The sequence below is a fragment of the Anomaloglossus baeobatrachus genome, chromosome 2 (assembly GCF_048569485.1).
Source record: "Anomaloglossus baeobatrachus isolate aAnoBae1 chromosome 2, aAnoBae1.hap1, whole genome shotgun sequence".
NCBI classification, from domain to species: domain Eukaryota; kingdom Metazoa; phylum Chordata; class Amphibia; order Anura; family Aromobatidae; genus Anomaloglossus; species Anomaloglossus baeobatrachus.
The window spans coordinates 46143434-46170735 of record NC_134354.1 but is presented as its reverse complement, the minus strand read 5'-3'; the positions used below and the strand labels follow the sequence as shown (position 1 = coordinate 46170735).

The window sequence follows — 27302 nt, the reverse complement described above, 5'->3', positions numbered from 1 at the left end:
GTGAGGATGGGGCCCACTGAGACTTTCACCCGGGGTGCTCAAAAACCTGTAGCCGGCCCTATCCTGAGATACCTAGTAGATTTCTTCTATATTACACAATTTCTTGCTTGCAATCTGATTTTATAGCTGTATAATATTGGAGCAGAGTTGCGCAGACAACATTGGTTAAATATTACCCAAAATTAGCAACTACCACTTTTCAGACCTCATTTTTTAGATTGGTTTAGTTGTAGTTTGTCTCCTCATTTCTGCCCTTTTATGTTCCTGTCGGTTAAATGAGTCCTCCATACTCATGTTTTCATGCTGGTGGGCTTCCGCTAATGCACAGAAGCCAATGTGGACAAACCGAGTTGCAGTAGTAAACACAGAACAGCGGTGCGAGTCTCCTGAGACCATGCATCATGGACGTCTCCATTTCTAGTAATCTTATTTTCTGTGTAAAAAAAAAATATCTCCATTCTCTGTCTTAACGCCGGGGGGCTTCTGCATATACATAGTTACTAAGGTTGAAAAAAAGACCTAGGTCCATCTAGTTCAACCTTCCTCCACCAGTTCTACATTTTCTCACAAAGTCACTTATAACCAACAATGTTGTGTGTACTGAGGAAATCATCCAGCCCTGATAAAAAGCTGTTATAGTATCTGCCATTACTACCTCTTGTGGTAGTGTATTCCACAGTCTGACTGCTCTAACTGTAAAGAACCCTTTCCTATTTAGGTGTCGGAATCGCTTTTCTTCCACTCGCAGTGAGTGCCCCCTGGTCCTTAGTACTGTCTTCGGAAGAAATAAGTCATGTGCCAGTCCTTTATATTGACCACACATATATTTATACATATAAATGAGATCTCCTCTGAGACGTCTTTTTTCTAAGCTAAACATAGCTAACTTTTTCAACCTGTCATCATATGGGCGGTCTCCATTCCTTGTAGTAGTCTAGTTGCCGCCTTTGAACTGACTCTAACTTCTGAATGTCCTTTTTAAAATGTGGAGCCCAAAACTGGATCCCATATTCCAGAAGTTGCCTTACAAGTGATCTATAGAGGGGTAACAATACGTTGGGATCACGGGATCTAATCTCTTTTTATACACCCTAGAATCTTGTTTGCTTTAGCAGCTGCTGCCTGACATTGAGTGCTGCTGCTCTGCTTATTTGTAATGAGAATACCCAAGTCCTTCTCCTGTTCTGTAGTCCCGAGTTTACTTCCATGTAATGTATACGCAGCTATAGGATTACTCCGTCCTAGGTGCATTGCTTTACATTTATCAACATTAAATCTCATTCGCCAAAAACGCATCTTTGAAGTCACAAAAAATGTCAATGTGCGCACATACCATAATAGACAGTTCACCTCTGTTGCAGTCCCTGATTATTGCTGTATAATATTGAATCCGAGCCAAAAGCAAACTTAGGGAAATAATAATTAATAATGATCAGTTGGTAATATTTAACCAAAGGTAGAGCCTTTAGTAAAACTAAAGAATTTGTCATTTTCTTTTATTTTCTTTTATTTTCCTTCCATCCCGGCTGTAGAAATCATCGGCCCTTCATACTGTTTTTTCGCTGGTGGGCTTCTGCTTGGGCACAGCAGCCAATCTGACCGAACCGAGCTGCAGTATAAACAATGGTTTAGGGACAGTTCGTCATTCTGCGAGTCTCCTGAGAACACTAGTAGACTTACTACTATTAATAGACCATGTGCACGAGCTAATCACTAATGACGCTCTGCTCCACTACAGTTAAAATCAAAGATTTAACCAAAGGCAGTGACTCCAACATTTAGTAGCTTGGTTGTAGATTAGTTTAGATGTCATTTGTCTTTATCAATCATTCAGTTCTGGCTGTAGACGTCCGCCCGCCCTCCGTATACGATTTTCGGGCCGGTGGGCTCCTGCTTGTACACAGCAGCCTGTCAGAACAGACCGAGCTGCAGTATAAACAGTGGGCTGGGCACAGTGCAGCCGCCTATTACTAATACACAATTTACCTTTCTTTCATTCACTCATTTTATGGCTGTAAAATATTGGAACAGATCTGTGAGAATATAATCAGTAGGTAATATTTAACCAAAGGTAGAGACTTTGATAAAACTTGAGACTTTGATTTAATTACCGCCGAAGCCTCTGCGTGGGAAGTAGCGAGGCGCCAGGATACGGTAGACTTTTGGGCAGGACACGTTTGCATGATATAACGGCCGTTCCTCTTCCATCAGGAAATTTGTCTAATAAAATACTTTATGCCGCTCTTCCATCGCACTGCGTTAGCAGAGCTGCTTTAAAATTAACGCTGACGTTATAATTCTAAATGGAAATACATTTTTTCCTGAATTGTGGAATCGGCGCTGTATCACTTCCCGCCAAGTTGTGGTAACAACGCTCTATCACTTCCCGCCAAGTCTCAGGGCTAAGTTTAGCTGCAGATGTTGCCGCAGGCATCGCACCGCTGCCATCCCCTGTATTCCCCATCTACATTTAGTGAATAATTAAATACATGGCTTGATAATGATGCCGTCCCTGCCAAGGCGCCAACATGCTCATCACAAGGGGGGTTGGCACTAAATCTGATACCTGAGGCCAAGACGTGATGCCTGTCAGTCATTGATTATCGTCTCCGAAATTTATTTTCTGTGCCAAATTCCCAGTCCGTAATCGGTAACATTTAAAGGGAACCTGTCAGGTCCCCTATGCACCCAGAACTCTGAACAGTTCTGGATGCATATTACTAATCCATGCCTAACCGTCCCTGCATACACTAGCATAGATAAAGAGATCTTTACAAAAAGTATTTCTAATGATCCTTTGATATGCTAATGAGGCCAGGGACTAGTCACAAGGGCGTTACTTCCTTGACTAGTCCGCCCTCTTAGTATGCCCCTGTGGGTGTGCTAACATGCTAACATGTTCAATGCCCATTGCCCAGCGTCATCAGTGGTGACGCACTAGACCTCTCCGAAGCAGATGCATGCACCCATCTTCATGGTATGCATGACCGGAAGTGCCGGAACTTCTGATCATGCACACTGAGCCTAAACCCGGTGTTTTGAAGCTGTGACAATGGACACAGGTACACGTGTCACTGCTGGTGACAATAGGCATTGAATAGCATGTTAGTACACCCCTGTGGACCCCTCTGGGCATGCTAAGAGGGTGGAATGAGCTTAGGAACGAACGCCCTTGTGACTAGTCCCTGCACTCATTAGCATATCATAAAGGATCTTTAGAAATACTTTTTCTAAAGATCCTTTATGTATGCTACGATACAGGGATTAGCAATATGCACCCAGAACTGCTTGTGGTGTTGGGTGTATATTGCACCGGACAGGTTCCCCTTTAAAGGATATCTGGGACCTTGTAAATTTATTTCTAACACCCAGGTAAAGGAGTTCCCTACTTTAGACCATCCCTACTGACCTTGACAATAGACTAATCACACAATGATTCCCTGCTGGGATGTCCAGTGATCAGTTCTATCTGGCAGTAACTGTTCTCCCTGCAGCGCCTCCACAGGTGATGTAGAGCATTACACCGCTCTTGTATAACTCAATGGGTTACTTGTGTTTATGGAGTACTGGACAAGTCCTCTGGAGAGCGAAAAAGTTTGTAACTTCTTTGGCCAACAGATGAGAATCCTGAACAGAATAGCCCAAAATGCTCTAATGGGGGCATATGAGAATATTGTAAGCTAGACCAACATTGTCCTTCATTTAGAGCATGTACAAAGAGTGACTTTCTCTGGAGGACCTGGCAGTTCAATGACCTTCTCTGGAGGACCTGGCAGTTCAGTGACCTTCTCTGGAGGACCTGGCAGTTCAGTGACCTTCTCTGGAGGACCTGACAGTTCAATGACCTTCTCTGGAGGACCTGACAGTTCAATGACCTTCTCTGGAGGACCTGGCAGTTCAGTGACCTTCTCTGGAGGACCTGGCAGTTCAGTGACTTTCTCTGGAGAGGACCTGGCAGTTCAGTGACTTTCTCTGGAGAGGACCTGGCAGTTCAGTGACTTTCTCTGGAGAGGACCTGGCAGTTCAGTGACTTTCTCTGGAGAGGACCTGGCAGTTCAGTGACCTTCTCTGGAGAGGACCTGGCAGTTCAGTGACCTTCTCTGGAGAGGACCTGGCAGTTCAGTGACCTTCTCTGGAGAGGACCTGGCAGTTCAGTGACCTTCTCTGGAGAGGACCTGGCAGTTCAGTGACCTTCTCTGGAGAGGACCTGGCAGTTCAGTGACCTTCTCTGGAGAGGACCTGGCAGTTCAGTGACCTTCTCTGGAGAGGACCTGGCAGTTCAGTGACTTTCTCTGGAGAGGACCTGGCAGTTCAGTGACCTTCTCTGGAGAGGACCTGGCAGTTCAGTGACCTTCTCTGGAGAGGACCTGGCAGTTCAGTGACCTTCTCTGGAGAGGACCTGGCAGTTCAGTGACCTTCTCTGGAGAGGACCTGGCAGTTCAGTGACCTTCTCTGGAGAGGACCTGGCAGTTCAGTGACCTTCTCTGGAGAGGACCTGGCAGTTCAGTGACCTTCTCTGGAGAGGACCTGGCAGTTCAGTGACTTTCTCTGGAGAGGACCTGGCAGTTCAGTGACTTTCTCTGGAGAGGACCTGGCAGTTCAGTGACCTTCTCTGGAGAGGACCTGGCAGTTCAGTGACCTTCTCTGGAGAGGACCTGGCAGTTCAGTGACCTTCTCTGGAGAGGACCTGGCAGTTCAGTGACCTTCTCTGGAGAGGACCTGGCAGTTCAGTGACCTTCTCTGGAGAGGACCTGGCAGTTCAGTGACCTTCTCTGGAGAGGACCTGGCAGTTCAGTGACTTTCTCTGGAGAGGACCTGGCAGGTCCCCTGCATAGCAAGCCGCGCATTTATATCCTAGGCCACATGCATTGCTTAGTTTCACCTGTGGAGGCGCTGTTTGAAAATTGACTGACTCAAGTATTGGATTATTATTTTAAGTAGAAGTGATTGACTAACAAACTTGACAGAAGACAAGATATTTATTCTTAGTTCTACTCATTGGAGGGTCGAGAGACTATGAAGTAAATGTAAATTTTGCCGTATTTTGTAGGACGTCAACACTGGCGGTGAAGGGAGCGAGTTTACAGACAGTGGCATCGATGCAGCCACCACCGACACGGACTTTATGTCGAGACGCTCGAATGCCACCACCTCCAGTTACTCGCCCACAACGAGCCGCGTCTTCATCGGAAGCGACAGCGGCAGCAGCTCAGGAGATGTCCTCCGCCAAGGGGTGTACGAGAACTTCCGTCGAGAGTTGGAGATGAGCAGCTCCAACCGGGAGAACTTGGAGGAGGCCAGTTCTGCACTGAGCGATGAACAAAGCAGCGGCACTTTAAGCTCCCCGGGCCAGTCTGACATCCTCCTGACAGCTGCCCAAGGGACTGTGCGGAAAGCCGGGGCGCTGGCCGTCAAGAACTTCCTGGTGCACAAGAAAAACAAGAAGGTGGAGTCTGCTACCCGCAGGAAGTGGAAGCATTACTGGGTCTCTCTAAAAGGTAGGAGGCAAGAAACTCAACATGTCATTTATGCCAAAAAAAAAAAAAAACTCAAAAGAAAACTGGTTAAAGGTGTTATCTAAGACTTTGCTTGTATTTTCAATATGGGGCTTAAAACTTACTGGCAAATTGCATATTCTGCCCAGCAACAATCTCTGCCAGCTCATTGTCTTGCCCCCGGTGACGTCAGGTCGACAGAGCAGCTTTTTCTCTTGCCTCCGGTGATGCCAATTCAACAAAGCAGCTCTTTCTCTTGCCCCCGGTGACGTCCAGTCAACAAAGCAGCTCTTTCTCTTGCCTCCGGTGATGTCCAATTGACTGAGCAGCTTTTTCTCTTGCCTCCGGTGACGTCAAGTCAACAGAGCAGCTCTTTCTCTTGCCTCCGGTGACGTCCAGTTGACAGAGCAGGTCTTTGTCTTGCCAATGTCATACTGAGTAACAGCTTGCTCCTGTTGACTAACAGGAGATAGCAGACTGTCAACCAGCATGATGTTAGTAGTAATACCCCATCAACAGAGCAATGGAAGAGAAAGAGCTGCTCTGTTGATATAGTCAGAATAACCAGGGAAATAGTCACCTGACCCAGCAGAGAACATCACCAGGCAGGACAGGTAGGTGGTTACCAACTACTGCCGGTAAGTTCTTAGTCCTATACGGAAAAAATAACCAAAGTTCTTGACAATCCTTTTAAGTATTGTTCCTTAGCAGTTAGACTACGGCTCAAAACTAGATTTGCAGTATATTTAAAAGATTTGTGTATAACATTTGAAAAATAAATAGCTAATATACTTAAAGACGCACCAATCGCAAGATAGTATCTAGGTCCCAACAGCTTCACTTTGGGTTTGGGTTCGACATGGGAGAGAGCATTGTAAGGTTGCATGTTATCGCTGATCTGTGGGGGCTGGCTGGCTCATTTCATTGGCTAAGCCAGACCCCCTTCCTAAGGTCAAGAAATAATGGTTTAGCTATTGAAATGAGCCAGTCAGCCAGCCCCCTTCACACACCAGAAGTAACAAAGAATCGAATTCTATAAAAATATGTATTACATAAGCAAAACATTTAGAGTTAACACTGTTGTCTTCATCTCTCTTGCTACCTCTGTCACTTGCTTATTGTCCCGGCTCTATGCTTCGCTTGTGGACCAGATATTTCACATAGCTCAGTCCATACTTTAGAAACCTTGGCTGTCTCCATCTCATAAATCACTGGACATCTGGGCTTCATCTCGACGTGGTGATGCCTCAGTCTTGGCGTTCACCTCTAGACGCAGTAGGCTTGACGTCACGCTTTAAGGTTTCACATGGGAGCGGTTACATATTGTGATATGGCTACTCCCCGGGTTTTCATGATTTTAGGGTGTGATGAGTGTTTCTTCTCAGGACTGGGATGATTCAGGTCCTCCCATCTGACAGCGGAGAAGTGATTTGTAAAGTCAGTCCATTTATCAGATATGACATATAGTAAGGTTACAGGAATATTTACCTTCTCCTTTTTGTAGCGACCTTGTCAGCCAGCAAGATCACCGTAAATATCACTTCCAACCTGTAGATAAGTGGGGCAAGAAAGCGGACATTCTCTCTCTAATGCTAGAAATTCTACAATAGGCCTGGGATGGGTTGGATAAGGACACAGTGGATGCCAAGTGCTCTATAGAAGCCCATATGGCTATCTTTTATGGAGAATTGGCCAAGTTCAGTATCCCCAGATTGCCCAGAGGCTCCAATATGAGTGTTAACACTAGAACTACTGGACTCGTGACACCTATATAGAAATACATGGTGCAAAGTAGTCAAAATGACTACCTCAGTAGTTCTAGTGTTAATGGACTTGGAGGACCACTGAACCAAACAAGTCCTTTTATTATAAATTAATATCGATCCACTCCTATCACTCACGTATTTAGAAATCTATCTAAACGTGTTTGTCATGGTGATTCCGGGGAAAGCAGGGGACCATGGTCTCCTAGACTGGCCCTCAGGATAGAGGGACCATGGTCTCCTAGACTGGCCCTCAGGATAGAGGGACCATGGTCTCCTAGACTGGCCCTCAGGATAGAGGGACCATGGTCTCCTAGACTGGCCCTCAGGATAGAGGGACCATGGTCTCCTAGACTGGCCCTCAGGATAGAGGGACCCTAGCTATCCCTAATCTGTTACCTCTGAAGGTGAGGTTGTCTGAGCCGCCTTCCTGACCCTGCTTCTGACCAGCCCTGATCTTATACCTCCTCCTACCAAGCCCAGGGGAGGGCTGGGGCAGGAGTGATTAAGCCAACAGAAATGGACAAACCAAAACTATCTGTCCCAACACTCTTACACAGGTATAAGACAATAAGAGCTTGTGAGGAAAATAAGAGCCGGGAGGAAACAAGAAGACAACAGGAGAACTCGACAGCAACTTCAAGCACAAAGTAATACAATCACCTGCACACAGAGCAGCACAGCAATAAACTATAGTCGGCATGAGAGGACAGGTTCCACCATCTTAAATAGGATGAGAGCCGATGTGATAGACTTCCAGCAACATGTGATCCCAGAAGTAACAAGCAGGCTAGTAGAGGCTAACTCTTGCTAGCCTGATCATGAATGAGCCCACAGCTGGTTGACGCCCGAGCCTGCCTGTGTAGCTCAGAAGCACCAGAGAAACCATGGGGTGAAGTGTCTGTAATGTGAACAGTGTCTGATGCCGCCATGAGAATCGGTAAATTTTGTGCAAAACTCCTAGTGACCGTGTTATGAGATAAATTATGCTGACACTTTGCTGGGTGTTTTTTACATTTCTAGCTACCCATGTGAATGACCGCCTTGTAATACTTAATTTTTCCTCTAGAGGCCACTGTAGTAGGGATGTAACATTAGAATCTGCAACGATCGGCTGATTATAGGGTCGCCTTCATTCTTAGAGTATTGTGACCCTAGAAAGTTATATTTATGGACAATTATTAGGTTGAATTACTACTGGAGAATTGGTGTTGATTAATTAGCAGGAAGGGCCGCAGTTATCTAGTTGTTTGCACTGTCAGGGGGTCATCCATCGAAGCGATTCTCATCTGTTTCATGATCTCATTTTCAGGGTGTACTTTATTCTTGGTCATCCATCGAAGCGATTCTCATCTGTTTCATGATCTCATTTTCAGGGTGTACTTTATTCTTCTATGAAAGTGACAGCCGCTCTGGCATAGACAACAACAGTATCCCGAAGCACGCCGTGTGGGTGGAGAACAGCATCGTCCAGGCCGTGCCGGAGCATCCAAAGAAAGACTTCGTATTCTGTCTCAGCAACTCGCTCGGTGATGCCTTTCTCTTTCAGGTTGGTGCATCCTCTCTGTATTAATCCAGGGGAGAATTAAAGGGGTTCTCCACTACTAGGACAACCCCTTCTGATTCCATTTGTTTCCCCTAGTTAAAAGACCCAATACTCGTGTCCTGTTTTGGCGTTGTTCCCGCGCTGTCGGTAATCGCAGTTCGGGGCTCACATGATGTCACGTAAGCCCCGTGTCCAAATCACCACCGTCTTCTCTCTCAATGACTTCAGACCAAACGGGCAATCAACAGGAAGTGAGGGCAGCCGCAGCGTCACTTCCTGTTGATGAACTCATTTGGTCCGAAGGCGGGGAGACAGAAGTCGGTGGTGATTGGACACGGGGCTCATGTGATGTCAAGATTACCGACAACGATCGAACGGGGCCAGAATAGAGGAGAGTATTGGGTCTTTTAACTGGGGAAACAAGTAGGATCAGAAGATGTTGTCCTAGTAGTAGAGAACCCCTTTAATATTTTTTTTTTCTTCTTACCCAATTACACCATACTTGTATAGTATGAAAATGACTCTCAGCCGTAAATATGAATGCAAAAAACAAAATTTGTAGAACAAGCACCTCTTCCTTTAATAAAAATGAACTATCTTCGATACAATTACAGAAAGTGTCTCTCGGTGGTAATAGCCTGTTCCCCCACGCTCCGGCCTTGCCTCCTCCCACACATGGAGACTATAAGGCTTCCCCTCTTTGGATGGTGACCTCTAGGTTAGAGCACATTCAGGTTCGGGGAAATAAGATGTAGGCAGTTTTTGGGAAGAGTCCTGAGTCACACCAGTTCCCAGACTGTGTTTTATCCTTTTGCCTGAATCCCCCAAGGTCACATCGCAGCGTTTGATGTTCCTGCACCTCTGAGTCTGGAGATATTTCACATTCCTTTAGTAGTTTGGCAGGGTTTCTTATCATCCTTTTCCTATAATAGTCCATTTTTGGGATACCCAATAGTCAGCTCATTGTTTTGCCAATGTTCTCTACTATCAGAACTGTGGACCTGCAGCACGATCTGGGTAGACCGATGTGATTAGAAATCCTTGGCAGGTTGAGACTGCCTCGGACAATTTTCCTTTCGAGTCTAGGGATGACCGTACTTTTTAAGGCCCCATCTTTCACATAGTCCGGATCACAATCTTTTTGGGACCCTCAATTAACATCTATAAGCGGGCATCAATGAGCAATCTAAAGCCACGTGGATTGGTGATTGGTGCTAAAGCCTTGTTCTCTTACTTGGTCTTAAGGTGGTGTCACACATAGCGACGACTCCAACGACGTCGCTGCTAAGTCACCATTTTCTGTGACGTAGCAGCGACGTCCCGTCGCTGTCGCTGCGTGTGACATCCAGCAACGACCTGGCCCCTGCTGTGAGGTCGCCGATCGTTGCTGAATGTCCTGCTTCATTTTTTGCTCGTTGCTCTCCCGCTGTGAAGCGCACATCGCTGTGTGTGACAGCGAGAAAGCGACGAACAGGGAGCAGGAGCCGGCATCTGGCAGCTGCAGTAAGCTGTAACCACGGTAAACATCGGGTAACCAAAAAGTCCTTTCCTTGGTTACCCAATATTTACCTTAGTTACTAGCGTCCGCCGCTCTCACGCTGCCAGTGCCGGCTCCCTGCACACGTAGCCGGATTACACATCGGGTAATTAACCCGATGTGTACTCTGGCTAGGAGTGCAGGGTACAGGGAGCCGGCACTGGCAGTGTGAGAGCGGCGCTAGTAACTAAGGTAAATATCGGGTAACCAAGAGAAGTGCTTTTCTTGGTTACCCGATATTTATTTTACCTTAGTTACGCTTCCACGCGTCGCTGGGGGCTGGTCGCTGGTGAGAGCTGCCTGTTTGACAGCTCACCAGCGACAATGTAACGACGCCGCAGCGATCCTGATAAGGTCAGATCGCTGGTCGTGGTCGCTGTTGCGTCGCTATGTGTGACACCACCTTTACCCTCATGATCAGTGCTGGAGAGAACAGCCAAATTAAAGTGGTTGTCCACTACGTTTACATTGATAGCCTATCCTTAGTGATAGTGTCAAGGTTGGGAATTTAGGGGAGACCAGAAATGGGGTCCCTCCTCTGGGTCACAGGGGTCGGAGTTCAAATCAAATCTGCGCAGATGTATGTATGAGGAGCAATAACCACACAGAGACGCGTCTCTATTCGGGAGAAGCTCAATGGTATTTTGATTCGTATGTTGTAAAACATTCACATTTATATAATTCAACATTTGACCTTGTGACAGGAACAAGGAGTAAAGATAAAGCCCCGGCTTCACATCCCAGCTGGTGAGAACTAGTGTCTGACCTATAGCCCAGCCTACCCTCACAATAGGTCATCAATGTCTGATAGGCTGGGGTCCGACACCCACACCCCCACCGATCAACTGGTCCTGCCGGCGGCAACAGGCAGTCAGAAATGCTTAGTTCTGGAGCTGCTCCGTCTTCCGATAGTGGCCGCGGCCGAGTACTGCACATCCACCTCCAATTGATATGAATGAGGTGGATGTGCAGTACCTGAGCGCGGCCACTATCGGAAGACAGAGCAGCGTCGGAACTGGGCATTTCCTGCTGCCGCCACCGGGACCGGACACAGCTGATAGGTGGCAGTGCAGGGTGTCGGACCCCGGCCGATCAGACATTGATGACCTATCCTAAGGATACACCATAAATGTATAAGTAGTGGACAACCCCTTTAAGGATATTGAGCAACCTCCATATGAACAAGAACTGCTGTGCAACTTTATCACGGTGTGAAAACACAGGGGAAGATGATCCAGATATTTCATTAGTAGGTTATTAGAAAAGTCTGGAGATTATATACTTCAAAGGGGGTGCTAAATTCCTAAAAAACAAGATACTTCACAAATATTTACCTCCTGATGTTCTGCGAAACAGATGGATACATCAAAAGGAGTAGATGATGAGCTCCAGAAACGTGCATCGATAACCATATACCAATGATGATTTAAAGGAACCAATCAAAATGACTGGCCCCGCCCCTTTAGAATCTTGGAAACAGTTGATTTAAACTCTGCCTTCATGACTCTACAGATGCTTCCTCTGCCCTGTGACCCTGCTAATGTGGGTGGTATTCCAATAAAGTCTGCTCTCCCCTTGCTAAAATGGCTGATAACAGGGAGTAATTGAATGCACAGAAGCACAAAAAGGTTAAGATTGACTTTTAATTAGTGTTTGTGTAGTGCGGATGACTGTAGTGGACTTAAGACCTGGGCTGGAACCACCGGGCAAGTGTTGGCTGTATTATACAGCCAACACCCAACACTAACAGCAGCGATCAGATCACTAGCTCCAATCACTGCTTTTTAACCATGTAAATGCCGTTAATATTGACAGCCGCATTTAAATTGGTCTCAGAAAATGGTGACATAAACAATAAAAGCAAAGGCTATGGTGTTTGGAAGAAGGGGAGGGAAAGAATTTGAAAGCAGAAAAACGAGGTTTCACTCTGTCGGGAATATGTTGGCCAATGTGTCCGGCTCACTTTTAACATCACACATGCTATCCTAAATCCCAAATTTGCAGCATTTTTCATTATTCATTTTTGATATTTACCACTAAAAGTCCTCAAATTTTCTTCGATTACACGTAGCTGGGAGCGAGCAGCACCCCCAGGTATGAGTTTAGGTTCAGACAGAATGAAATTGCCAAATCCAGAATCCTCCTCCTCCTCCTCCTCCTGTCAGTAGGGATTTCTGGAACGTACATTAAGAAGTGAAATGAAAAAGGGGGGAAAAAAAAGCCTTGCCTCCGGGGCCGTGTTTTGAAGGGATTCCGCCATAAGGAGATTGTGCAGCTCAAATCTTCATTTCAAAGCAAGCCGAGGCTGAAGGAAACTCCAGCGTCGCCATAGCAACTGTCAAAGCTCCTTTGGCTCCATGTTTATGCCGTCTTTGTGTTTATTTTAGCATTTTAGGTGACATTTGTTCATGTGTTAAAGGAATTTCAGTACCATGTGTTCGGCCATATAACCCAAGTGTTACCAGCAGGGCCGCCATCAGGGCATTACTGCTATAACAGGTATATAGGGCCCAATGAAGAGGGAAGCCCAGCCAGGGGTATTTACTTCACTTTATGAAGGTCATAGTCACAGCCGAAGCATGCAGAAAATTTGGCCGCAGCTGAGGTAGCAGACAGTGTCGCTTCGACCACTTTAACACAATGCGCATTACACATGGCTAATTTGCATGCAAAGCACTTCAAGCACATCACATGCAAATTAGCCATGTGGTGGCATCAGGGTCAGTGGGGCAGAGCAGGGCATGTTATCACGCGACCCAGCATGCAGCAGCAGCGTGATGAGGTAACCCGGCTGCGACCTCCTCACGCTGCTGTGGGCTTGCTGAGGTGCCGAAGACGCGGTGGGGAATGGTAAGCTTTACATAGAGGAGCTGAAGACAGGATAGGGATGATCGCAATGGCCGAAGAAATTGTTTTTTCCTACCTCAGTAAGTCTGTACATGGGGGAGAGGAAGTCTCTTGTTTATTACACAATGTAATTCTGGATCATGTGCAACAAAAATGCCGGCCAGCCAAAGGTCATATACTGCAGTTTTGGTCAAAGGTTTTGAGACTGACCCAAATTTGCTGCTTCAGTTTTCATACTGGTAATTTGCATTAAAGAATCCTACCTTAGACATTTTTTTTCCCCACTACGCCTGTGTATGTAATGTAGTTTCATACTTATAATACTCCCCAACCGCTGCCTTCTCCGGTATCCAGCACCATTCCACTTTTCTTCTGCGCGACGTTGCTGCTTTTCACACACAACAATGTAAGCTTATGGAGCCTTGCTCCATAGGTTTACATTGCAAGAGCCAAATAAAGTGGTTCAATTACTGTGAAAACTGCTCCAAGCAAGTCTAGCAAGTGCAAAGACCATTTCATAAATGAGGATTCTTTTACAGGATCGATTTATCACCAGTGCAGAGCTTGCCCTGGAATGGCAGCAGGCAGGTGTCAGTGCATCTGTAAAATGAGGCAAGTTTTTTTTCCCAAGTCTAGCCTGGTGTCAAGAAGGGCATTAAAGAAAAACTGTAGTGTCAGCGTGTTCATATTCTTCCCTACAGCCACCTTCTCCAGTATCCAGCACCGTTCCACTTTTATACTGCTTGACGTCACTGCTTTTTAGACATAATATAAGCTTATGGAACCTCTTTCCAATGCTTACATTGTAAAAGCCAAAGAAAGTGTTTCAGTTACTTTGAAAACGTCTCCAAGAAAGTCCAGGAAGTTTCATGAACCCTCTCATAAATGAGGATGCTGTTACAGGATCGGTTCACCACCAGTGCGGAGCTTGCCCAGGAATGGCAGCAGGCAGCTGTCAGTGCATCTGTACAATAAGACAAATGTTTTTCAAGTCTGGCCTGGTGTCAAGAAGGGCATCAAAGAAAAACTGTAGTGTCAGCGTGTTCATATTCTCCCCTACAGCCACCTTCTCCAGTATCCAGCACCGTTCCACTTTTATTCTGCTTGTCGTCACTGCTTTTTAGACATAATATAAGCTTATGGAACCTCTTTCCAATGCTTACATTCAAATCAAAAAGGTCCGTGGAGCCTCTGTTAGGAGTCTCAACACAGAAACCAGCCAGATATTCCTCCGGGAAAGGCCCAGCCAAGGGGTGACTCTTTTTAGGAGACCACCATAACCACCATATTAAGTGGCCCTTATAGTCAATATCCAACTTTTTGAGAAGTTTAAAGATATGACAAGGGAAATACCAAGGGCAGGTATCCATCCACAGACAGCTGTTTCGGGGTATTGCCCCTCATCAGTGTGGAGTAGGATTCTGGCTGGGTGGGAGCAATGCCTAGTAGACCAACAAAACCAATCACTGATCTCGGGGAGACCAGCCAGAGAAAACACTGCTGGCAGCCAGCGAGGGCGCTCAAGACAGTGAAATCCTAGGTACATTGCCCCCTGGGAAATATGCAAATCAAAAAGGTCCCAGGGGGCAATGTACCTAGGATTTCACTGTCTTGAGCGCCCTCGCTGGCTGCTGGCAGGGTTTTCTCTGGCTGGTCTCCCCGAGATCAGTGATTGTTTTGTTTTTAATGCTTACTTTGTAAAAGCCAAAGAAAGTGGTTCAGTTACTGTGAAAACATCTCCAAGAAAGTCCAGAAAGTTCCATAGCCCTCTCGTAAATGAGGATTCTGTTACAGGATTGGTTCACCACCAGTGCAGAGCTTGCCCAGGAATGGCAGCAGGCAGATGTCAGTGCATCTGCACAATAAGACAAATGTTTTTCAAGTCTGGCCTGGTGTCAAGAAGGGCATCAAAGAAAAACATGAAGGGCAGACTGATATTCATCAGGAAGCACAGAGATTGGACTGCAGAGGACTTAGAGAGTTACTCTTTCTTATGAAGCCTGTTCGGAGTGTTTGGGAAACCTGGACGAATGATTGTCAGGAGAAGAGGTGGGTGCTGCCATAAATCCTGTATCTCTCAGCAGTAAGGTACCCTGAGACAAGTCGCGTGCGGGGGCTTCATTCATGGAAGGGGCTCACTCATAATTTTGCCTAAGACGAAGCCAATGGGATCTAAACGTCCTCCAAAAGCAACTTCTCCCAACGATCAGGAGCATTGTGGTGATAAAATAGGCTTTTTCCATCATGATGGAGACCATATCACCAGTCAAAAGTGATTAACGAAGTGGCTTAGTGAACAAAATATTGAAATTTTAAGTCTTCGGTCAGGAAACGCCCAAGATTCCTATCCCATTGAGAACTTGTGGTGAATCTTCAAAAAGCCGTAGGACGAACAAAGCCACAGAGATTGTCAAAAACTGTGAGCACTGATTAGACCAGACGGGGGTCATCAGTCAGGATGTAGGCCAGACGCTGATATCCAGCTGCCAGGGGGGGAAGGGCGGACGTCTTGAAAAATAAGGGTCAACACCGTGGAAATATTTGGCTTTTTCTATAAACTTGATGTATTTGTCCATAAAATCTTCCAAACTTGTGAAATGTTTATAATTGTATTATAGAAACATCCGACTAAAGACCTAGAAATACTGAAGCAGCAAACTGTGAAGACCAAAATTTGTCACTCCTCAATATTTTTGACCGCGGCGATGCTACAAAGGCGCATTCTTACAGAAAACCGAGGCGCTTTATAGCCATTCTACAGAGGATCTATAGAAAATGATACGTTTTATACTGCCTGTATCATAGTCCAGAACCGCAATCACAATTTATTTTATAGAGGTGATTGGACCGGCTGTTGTGGATTTGTCACGTGAGAAGCTTTCTGATAATCTCCAATGAAAAGCAGAATAGTGAGTGCAGCTCTGGCAGCATAATACCATGCTAGGATGAGTAAATACCTAGGTCCATCAAATTCAACCTTTCTCCCCCTTGTGCAAGTCTGCATCAGTACAGGATACGTAATGTATGTACATAGTGACTGCACCAGCAGAATAGTGAGTGCAGCTCTGGAGTATAATACAAGAGGTAACTCAGGATCAGTACAGGATAAGTGATGTAATGTCTGTATACAGTGACTGCACCAACAGAATAGTGAGTGCAGCTCTGGAGGATAATACAGGAGGTAACTCGGGATCAGTAAGTAATGTATGTACACAGTGACTACTCCAGCAGAATAGTGAGTGCAGCTCTGCAGTATAATACAGGATGAAACTCAGGATCAGTACAGGATCAGTAATGTAATGTCTGTGCACAGTGACTGCACCAACAGAATAGTGAGTGCAGCTCTGGAGGATAATACAGGAGGTAACTCTGGATTAGTACAGGATCAGTAATGTATGTACACAGTGACTACTCCAGCAGAATAGTGAGTGCAGCTCTGGAGGATAATACAGGAGGTAACTCTGGATCAGTACAGGATCAGTAATGTATGTACACAGTGACTGCACCAGCAGAATAGTGAGTGCAGCTCTGTAGGATAATGCAGGAGGTAACTCTGGATCAGTACAGGATCAGTAATGTATGTACACAGTGACTACTCCAGCAGAATAGTGAGTGCAGCTCTGGAGGATAATACAGGAGGTAACTCTGGATCAGTACAGGATCAGTAATGTATGTACACAGTGACTGCACCAGCAGAATAGTGAGCGCAGCTCTGGAGGATAATACAGGAGGTAACTCTGGATCAGTACAGGATCAGTAATGTATGTACACAGTGTCTCCGCTGTTATATACATTCCATATGAAAACTGTTAAATTGGGTTCAAAGCATTCCCTGTAACTTTTTATTGGTCTTAAAACGTGGCTATTTATCGTGTCAGCAGAATGTCTTCTCCCTGTGCGTGTGGTGAGGGCTCTGATAATAGCGCAGTATAGTGGACCTTTCTCCTTTTCATAAAGTCTTCTTCGTTTCCCTGAGTGTCCGTCTGCCTCCCCGTTTTATAGCCCCACTATAACATGAAGAAACCTTCGTCCTGAGCTCTTTGCTTTATAGGGGTTTCTCTTGGTGGCCGTGAACCTGATCTACAGCTACAGGAGGAGGGAGGGCTGGACCTCATGTAGCTAAAAGGTCCCCTCTGCCTTTCAGCCTTGTCATTATTTTCCGTCCATGTGCACATGGCTCTAAAAGGTAAAATGGAACAATTGCCTTTTTTCAATTGAATCCACGTCTCTCGTGAAACTATTTGTAGTTTGTTTTTGCAGAATCTGTTTTTCAGGTTTATGGGGATCTGATAAATAACAGAAGCCACCTGTTATTAATTGATCCACTGTGTAAAGGCAATGGAATAAAAACTTCAGTTTCTCATGTTCATGCACACACGCACACACGCACACACACGTGTGTGTATATATATATTTATATTTTTTAAGTAAGGACTAGCGAGATGTAAATAGGAAATTGATTATAGGAGCATTTCTTTCTTATAATTTGATTATAATAGTTGGCAAATACTTGCTAATGTCAATCGAAGACTAAATAGGTGAGCATTGTGTAGATTGTGCCCATGTGCAGTACTCTACCATTGTATATCATATATTGAAGCTTGAAGGGTTAAATTAAAGGAGACCAATCAGGACTATTTACCTATGACTTTATAGGTCTTAAAAACAAGCAAAAAAAACCCTAAACAATAAAAATGCTGCACATCTTGTAGTTCTCCGATGTGTTAGCGCTGAGTTATCAAGCTTAGCCTGGAAGTGCTGTAGAGGTGGGGTCAGTAGAGCCTAAGTGCATAGACACACTATATTATATATTCTATATATTATCCTTGTATATTCTCCTGAGCTGCACTCACTATTCTGCTGGTGCGTAAGCTTTAAAGTTCCGGTACATCAAAAATAAAGCTTGAGCCCAGAGGATCATATATGTCCCTGTAAAGGAATAAAAACGATACTTGTCTTGCAGTGATTGGATATGCCAGTGCTGAGAAATGAAGCTGTGTAGTTTAGGTGTGCATTGGGGCGTGGCGTTGCACTTGGGCTCTGTAGACACGCCCCGATGCACTTCCAGGCTCAGCTTGTTTTTTTTCAGCACTGGAACATGGGATCACTACAAGACTGGTATCATTTTTATTGTTTTTCTAAGACCTACACAGACATAGCATTAGTTTCAGTAGTAAAATATTACTGATGGTTTCCCTTTAAGTTTGCCTGCAAGTTTACCTTCACTCCTATAAAAAAAGAAACTATGATCTCCGTCCAAAATCGCAGTAGGGTAAGCCAAGTGATAAAGTGAGAGTTGCTTGATTTGTAGTGGTTAGTCTTCCGGATGTAGAGCGGAGGTGTAGTATTTTTAGCCCGGCTCGCGGCATTCCTCGGAGACGGGGACACCTCCTTGGTCAAACATTTGCCTAGAACACTTGAAGGCTCATTATAAAACCCGCCATTCACAGAATGCCGCCTAACCTCGTCTCTTACCATCCACAATACCTTCTCTGACATCTATAGTAATACATGACTAGAAACTATGCCCTGTCCTATAATGGGGGAGGGTTTAGTCGCCCATCACACAATCTGACCGGATAAAGGAAAAAAATGGTTATAAATCAGGCCTATCCCTTTAAGATGTTTTATATTCCCAGTGTCTGTGATGGATAGTGCTCTACAATCTTGACCTTTCTGTATTGGAAATCCACTCTTCAGCTGACGTCCACTGAGTGTATGGTGGGCTTGTGCTTATATCCAGAAGCCATGCTGAAGGGGCAGAGCTGCAATGTGACAATTGGAGGAACACACTAAAATATGGGTCTGCAGATGAGACCAGGACGTAGATTTCAGACTATTTCTAGGTAATACAGCAGAGTTGAAGTTACTGATCAGAACTGTAACTTAACAAGACCTATCACATCTCATATATATGGATTTTTTTTTAATCTGGTGTAAATGCTGCTGTTCTCCCGAATCCGGCGATGTTTTTCTTTTGTTCCTGCGCCTCTCCGTTCCTGAGATACGGCCTTTTCTTCCCTGTATAAAAATCTAGCCTTGTTGGCCAAATGGGCGTAGACCTTAGGAAGAGGATCCTGCCCACTTGACTAAAAATGATAATTTTTATACAGGGAAGAGATGGCCGTATCTCAGGAACGGAAAGGCGCGGGAACAAAAGTAAAACATCACCGGATTCAGGAAAATAGCGGCATTTACACCAGGTCATAAAAAGGACATTTTATGGCAAATTATGGATCCTCTTTAAAAAGCACTTGGTCGCCATTTAAAGAGGTTGTATAATTTTCACAATGTTTTCATCTTCTCCATTACCAGGTTTCTCCATGTTTGTTTAAAGAGGTTGTGGAAATCCCCTTTAAAATGATAATCGGAATTATTTACTAGAATTGACTTTTTTTTTTTTTTTTTTTTTACAGACGAGCAGTCAGACAGAGCTAGAGAACTGGATCACAGCCATCCACTCCGCATGTGCCACCACCGTGGCCAGGCAGCACCACAAGGAGGACACGGTCAAACTCCTCAAGTCCGAAATCAAAAAGTTGGAGCAAAAGATCGACATGGATGAGAAGATGAAGAAGATGGGAGAGATGCAGCTTTCCTCAGTTACTGATGCCAAGAAGAAGAAAACCATCCTGGACCAGGTGAAAAAGTTTACGGGGTTAATGAAGGGCATTGTGGAAGGATTTGTCAGGAGTAGTCTTGGCTGTGTTGACTTTCAGAACGATGGTCTGTAATCATGGAGACGCATAGGCCTAGGGTGGAGCTGTGTACTAGTGATGGGTGGACTTGCAGATACTTGGGATCAGCAGATCCAACCGGGTTTAATAAAAAAAAACCTCGGTTCCGGCCCAGAATTGATCCCGGATATCTGTCTGGATGCCAGAGCCATATAAGTTTATGGAGACCAAAATCCAGTGCCTTAAAATGGTGGTAAAAGGGATAGAGGGATTGGAGCAGGCTCATTATATTTACCGGTCTCTGCGCAACTCGAACGCTACATCTTGGGCTGCTGATTATCACTCATACATATTCACTGCTTCCCCCGCCCACCGTCAGTCCTGGCATCTGTCATTGGTTGCAGCCAAACACGCACCCACCCTGTGGGACAACGTGTTTGACTGCTTGCATTCACAGACCCTGTCTGCACCTCTAGATTGGTGTAAAATAAAAGTTGGCGTAGGGTCTCCCCATATTATGATACCCAGCTCAGATAAAGCATACGGCTACAAGCTGCAACCCCCATCCGTGCGCTTATCTTGGCTGTGTATCAAAATAAGATGAACGAGTGTGCAGTCCCCCCCCCCCCCCCCCCCCGGGTTTTGATAACCAGCCATAATAAAGCCCAATAGCTGGGGGCTGGTATTCTCAGGCTGGGGAGACCCATGCTTATTGGGGGGCCCCCCCAGCCTAAAAATAGCAGCTGCCCAGGATTTTCACATCTGTTAGATGCCACAATCCCGAAACTTTACCCGGTTTATCCTGATTGCTATGGTGCGGTGGCAATCTGGGTGATAAGAGGGTAATAACAGCTCACATAAGCCACGAAGGGTGGAGGCAACCAATCACACACGCCAGGACTGTTGGTGGGTGGGCAAAGCAGTGAATATGTATGAGCGATAATGAGCTGCCCTAAAAGTTGTGTTAGAGCCGCACGGAGACCGGTAAGTATAATGCATCTGCTCCATATGCATTCTACTACCATTTTTAAGTGCTGCTGGATTCTGATCCCCATAGACTTTTATATGGGGACCGGCGTCGGGCTGGAACTGGGGTTTTTGAGACTCGGTAAGTTTAGCGCACTTGCTTTATTTTTTTTTTTTTTTATTTTATTACTTGAATTACCGGACCCAGATCGTTACCCAGAGTTCACTCCGGGCTCAGCATTCGGGTACTTTTTAACCCGCGTGGATCCGGACTTGTACATCTGGGTCCGCCCATCACTACTGTGTGCACCAAACACCTATTTTTTTTAATCAAAACTATTTGCAGACTTTCCTCACTTTCTAGTTTAGGTGCTTGGGAGCAGTGAACACGCTCTGTTAATTTCCATGTTGACATGTTTATACCTAATTAAATCTGTTGCGACTCCTCTCCATACCTGACATTCTGTACCCGAGCCTCCGGGCAGACGGCTCTTAATAGACAACACCTATAATAAGTTCACTTGCTGTGAGGCGGTGCAACATATTAACCTTTGTCAAAAAGGTGTTTACTTTTAATACTGCTTATGGTTGCTGGAAATATCCCAGATAATGAGGATTTCGTGTTCGGGCATGCGGTATAGGGCGAAAAAAAAAGCACAACTGCGGTTACAGTACCTGACCTCATCTACAGGAGCCATCGTGAAGCTATACGCGGCTCCCGAAAGAAGAGAATGAGAAATGTTGGGATGACATCTTCAATATTTGATATTTTTTTTTCTTTCCTTGCAGATCTTTGTCTGGGAGCAGAACCTTGAGCAGTTTCAGATGGACTTGTTCCGGTATCGGTGCTATCTCTCCAGCCTTCAGGGCGGCGAGCTGCCAAACCCAAAACGTTTACTGGCGTTCGCAAGCCGTCCAACTAAAGTGGCCATGGGGCGCCTGGGAATCTTCTCCGTGTCTTCTTTTCACGCTTTAGTAAGTGGATTAGGTCCCTATATCCCTAACACAAGACTTTTGTTATATACATCAACGCACTGTGTGTCCCGTCAGCTGCTGCAGAACCTCTTTGGAAAGCTTCTCATCAATTGAGCAGAATGTTAGCCCTGAAATCCTGTGTATGAGCACAGCGCTACTTATTTTGGGGGGGATCATACACAGATAATTCCAGGTTGTTCTACGCATGCGGCGGTGTTTGGGGCCATGTGCGCAGGATTTCAATCCAGATGCTGCTGCATTAAAGTGAAGGGCAGCGCTGTCGAGGAAGGAGGCTGGATATGTGAATATGCTCCGGACCATGCAGGCATTGCCCATGGGCCTCCATCCTAAAATATAAATCTGTTCTGGATCGAAAGATATGCTTCCTATATAGCGTCATTTTGCTCAGACAGATTCCTTTTCATGGTGGGTTGAGGTGCATTTGCCTAAATAATAAAAGGACTCAAGTACGCTTCAAGTAGGTGGTGGTGGGACATGAGTCAAGTTGGCTGGAAGTGGAAAAGGTATCCCCAATAGCTTGCCCACTTCTGTGTCATGCTTCCATATGTTGTGATGTGCGGAGATAGATGTTACACTCACACCTGCTGCCGTACCGCCAGTATTAAAGGGAATATGTTAGCAGGTCTATGCTATGTAGTGGCAGAAACCCTGATTCCAGCAATGTATCACTTAATAGGCTGTCTTTTGCGGTTTAAATAGTATCTGTGTTTTATCAGCAGGAGATTATCAATACAGGACTAGGTGTCTTGTGAGTCTTAGTCCTGCCTCATCTCTACCACTGATTTAGCAGCTTTCTATCAATATACAGAGGGCACAGTAAGCTGCCAATCAGTGGTGCGGGCTGGGTTTATACACAGCTCAGCATTCTGAGCTCTGCTAGATCTGCAGCAGATATATAAAAATAAAGATTTATTTATTATTTAACGCAAACCTATTCCACAGCGCTTTACAATCATCAGGAATGCTGTCCCCATTGGGGCTCACAATCTATGTTCCTTATCTGTATGTCTTTGGAATGTGGGAGGAAACCGGAGAACCCGGAGGAAACCCACGCAAACACGGGGAGAACATACAAACTCCTTGCAGATGTTGTCCTTGGTGGGATTCAAACCCAGGACCCCAGCGCTAACCACTGAGCCATTGTGCCGTGCTAACCACTGAGCCATTGTGCCGTGCTAACCACTGAGCCATTGTGCCGTGCTAACCACTGAGCCATTGTGCCGTGCTAACCACTGAGCCATTGTGCCGTGCTAACCACTGAGCCACTGTGCCGTGCTAACCACTGTGCCGTGCTAACCACTGTGCCGCGCTAAGCAGAGAAAACTGATTTTTATCATAACGTCTGCACCCAGTAAACTAAGTGAGACATCACTGGAATCAGGATCTCTGTCCCTACATGCTGCTGCTGACAGATTACATAGCAAAAACCTAAAAATCCTGCTGATTGATTCTCTTTAACAGCACATGGAGGATGTGGGTCCTGTTACAGTTCTAGCATTAGGAAACATGAGCATCAAATGATTCATTTTCTTCTAGAATTGTATTTGGAGCTAGCCAAATAATCTGTAAAAATCTGATAATTTGGCATCACAATGGTGGATATAACTTGACCGTAAGATCTTGTAATCCAGGATGAGTTTTGTGATGTGAGCATGTCCTGTGGTTAGTAGTGGGGACGCATTGCCAGGAGGAGCAGGTGTTAGAGAACACGGGCACTTGTGTTGCCAGTGTGACTCCCACGGGCAATCTGCCTTCTGCTACTTCCCCATGTAAGTCATTATCCCGGATTCCTGCAGAACGCCCGCGTCCCAACCTCGCCTCCTCCAGAAATAGCGCAGCGCAGGTTGCGGCTCCCGGTTCTCCGTACACGTGTGCGCAGAGATCTGCAGAACATTTAATATTCAGCACCTTCTGCGTTCTTATAGACATTGTGTGGGAACAGAAGAGAACAGTTCTGGAGGGCGGCTGCGACTCCACCATGTGCCGGAAAGTACAAGAAAGGAACAGGTGGTGGGGGGATAGATCACATGAACGCTCCGTGCAGGGTTATTCCCGTGTGATCGCAGGACGCTCCATATGGGAACATACATGCAAAACATATGACCAGGACTCTCCATATGGCGCATGTGTACAGGGGACGCAGACATCTGTGTGCTACATACGCTATAGAAAGCCTCGCACCTTCTCCAAATGTCAATGATTGATCCCCGCCACAAAACTGCGGTAATACGAACAATGAGATGCCATAAATATCCGATCCCATAAATATCAGTCTATATTATGTGGTTTACTAGACGTCAGCACTGTTATTGGGGAGTGATATTGGAACGTTATTGGCACTGCTCAGGTCTGATGCCTAAGTGCAGTGGCACCAAGGGATCCCTTCAGTGCAAATTGAGGGCAGCACGGTTATTGGGGAGCGTTCTCGAAACTGCTCATGTCCAATGTCTAAGTGAAGCAGCACCCTTAATGCCGAGGCCCCCCTCTCTTAATGCCGAGGCCCCCCTCTCTTAATGCCGAGGCCCCCCTCTCTTAATGCCGAGGCCCCCCTCTCTTAATGCCGAGGCCCCCCTCTCTTAATGCCGAGGCCCCCCTCTCTTAATGCCGAGGCCCCCCTCTCTTAATGCCGAGGCCCCCCTCTCTTAATGCCGAGGCCCCCCTCTCTTAATGCCGAGGCCCCCCTCTCTTAATGCCGAGGCCCCCCTCTCTTAATGCCGAGGCCCCCCTCTCTTAATGCCGAGGCCCCCCTCTCTTAATGCCGAGGCCCCCCTCTCTTAATGCCGAGGCCCCCCTCTCTTAATGCCGAGGCCCCCCTCTCTTAATGCCGAGGCCCCCCTCTCTTAATGCCGAGGCCCCCCTCTCTTAATGCCGAGGCCCCCCTCTCTTAATGCCGAGGCCCCCCTCTCTTAATGCCGAGGCCCCCCTCTCTTAATGCCGAGGCCCCCCTCTCTTAATGCCGAGGCCCCCCCTCTCTTAATGCCGAGGCCCCCCTCTCTTAATGCCGAGGCCCCCCTCTCTTAATGCCGAGGCCCCCCTCTCTTAATGCCGAGGCCCCCCTCTCTTAATGCCGAGGCCCCCCTCTCTTAATGCCGAGGCCCCCCTCTCTTAATGCCGAGGCCCCCCTCTCTTAATGCCGAGGCCCCCCTCTCTTAATGCCGAGGCCCCCCTCTCTTAATGCCGAGGCCCCCCTCTCTTAATGCCGAGGCCCCCCTCTCTTAATGCCGAGGCCCCCCTCTCTTAATGCCGAGGCCCCCCCTCTCTTAATGCCGAGGCCCCCCCTCTCTTAATGCCGAGGCCCCCCCTCTCTTAATGCCGAGGCCCCCCCTCTCTTAATGCCGAGGCCCCCCCTCTCTTAATGCCGAGGCCCCCCCTCTCTTAATGCCGAGGCCCCCCCTCTCTTAATGCCGAGGCCCCCCCTCTCTTAATGCCGAGGCCCTCCCTTCCCCCCCCCCCTTGATGCCGGGGGTGCTCCCCGCCCTAATGCCGAGGAGTGTTTTCTTAGTGTTGTTAGTTGGTAAAATGTAACCACTTCACAAATTACCCCATTGTAAATCGTCGTCTTGCTCCACAATGGCTTGATTTTTATATCGACTGTATACGATCTGTTGCTCGGGGTTACCGACCTCCTCTGCAGTCTTATCAGAGGTGGTTGTTTTTACAAATGCTTTGCTTTAGAGATTGCAGGCGCTGCTCGGAAGCTTTCCGGATTGCTTGAGGGCCTCTGCGGGGCTGCATTGGTGCAGAGGCAGCGTGTCACCAGCATGGGCGCAGCACTAGTGACAAATGTCAGCCATCGTGAGCGTCCCCCTCCCCCCCCCCCATCACCCCAGAAAGCCTGGAGGCAGAGCAAGATACAACTTGGGGCAAACCCTTTAAGAAGTTATCACTTTAAAAATAACCTTTTAATTATTGTTTTATTTATTTTATTAATATTCTACAAGATTTAAAAGAAAGCACAGATAGAGTTCAGTGTATATAAAGATACAGTAGACGGAGGAGAGCGGGGGCCGCACAGGATGTGAAGGCGACTCTCCAACTTGTCTGATGAAGATTTCTTTCCATGCGATTGGTAACACAGTTTCTGCTTGTGTACAGGTGGCCGCCCGTACGGGAGAGTCCGGTGTCAGGAGGCGGACGCAAGCGATGTCCAGATCGGCCAGTAAGAGGAGGAGCCGGTTTTCTTCTCTCTGGGGTCTTGACACCTCATCTAAGAAGAAACAAGGCAGACCAAGCATTAACCAGGTGAGAGGGCGATTACTCCATTATAGTAGGAACTTAAGGAGCTGTCTTATTCATGACATGCGCTGAGCTTGGCGAGAACTGTGGTTTGTTGGGGGCATGGTTGCCAGCTTTGGGGGTTGTCATCGTTGCACTGCTTTGGTCGTCGTTGTCCTGCTATGTTTGGGGGGTTGTCGTCGTTGTGCTGCTATGTTGGGGGGGCGTGGTGTAGTCGTCGTCGCCGTGCTGCTTTGTTGGGGGGGACGTCGTCATGCTCCTTTGCTGGGGGGACGTCGTCATGCTGCTTTGGAGGTGGGCGTCGTCGTGCTGCTTTTGGAAGAGGACGTCGTTGTGCTGCTTTGTTGGGGGGCGTAGTCGTTGTGCTGCTATGTTGGGGGGCGTCGTCTTTGTGCTGCTATGTTGGGGGGGTGGTCTTTGTGCTGCTATGTTGGGGGGGGTCATTGTTGCGTTGCTTTGTTGGGGTGGCATCGTCAGTTGCATTGCTTTGTTCTGGGGGGGTGTCTCGTCATCGTTGTGCTGCTTTGTTGGGTGCGTCGTCGTCGTGCTGCTTTGTTGGGGGGCGTCGTTGTTGTGCTGCTTTGTTGGGGGGGTGGCGTCGTCATGCTGCTTTGTTGGGGGGGTGGCGTCGTTGCGCTGTTTTGTTGGGGGGGGGTCGTTGTTGCGTTGCTTTGTTGGGGGTGCGGCGGTGTTGTTGCGTTGCTTTGTTCAGAGGGGGAGGTTGTCGTTGTTGCGCTGCTTTGTTAGGGGAGGCGTCGTTGCGCTGTGCAGATTGTTAAAATCCAGCAACCAACAGGAGTTGACAACAGCTGATCGGTGGGGATGACGTATGTTGTCCCCCACTGATCTGATATTGATGACCTATCCTAGTGAAGACCCCCTTAATCTGCTGAACATCTAAAATCCTTGATATTGTACTCCTTAAATATGATGTTCCCATTTAGCTGTGCCTCTTACTCCCCAGGTATTTAATGATGGATCGGAATCTGTGAAGAAATCGTTGGAAGGAATCTTTGATGAGACGGCATCGGAGGACAAGGTAACCTTCTGATGGGCTCCTCGGCTTTAGCGTAACCTTGTAAATGTCGGTGTACCTATAGTTTTACCGCCATTAGTGAGTGCTGGGGTCACCAAGTCATCCTCGTCTTTCTGTCCCCATGTAGCCTCCCGTGTTTCCGCCCTCAGTGGAAATGTAGCCATGTAGTGAGGACTCCTGTCTCCAGCGTCTGTGTCTTGCGG

General features: G+C 46.7%; 1 protein-coding gene across 1 annotated transcript in view; it reads left to right on the top strand.

Annotated features, from left to right (window-relative positions):
- TIAM1 (TIAM Rac1 associated GEF 1) overlaps nt 1-27302 on the top strand; it is a 349052-nt gene that overhangs the window by 212530 nt on the left and 109220 nt on the right. The window contains 6 exon segments of the mRNA XM_075333370.1: nt 5051-5498; nt 8635-8807; nt 19605-19829; nt 21621-21806; nt 25923-26069; nt 27028-27102. Coding sequence (XP_075189485.1) covers nt 5051-5498; nt 8635-8807; nt 19605-19829; nt 21621-21806; nt 25923-26069; nt 27028-27102 — 1254 coding nt within the window.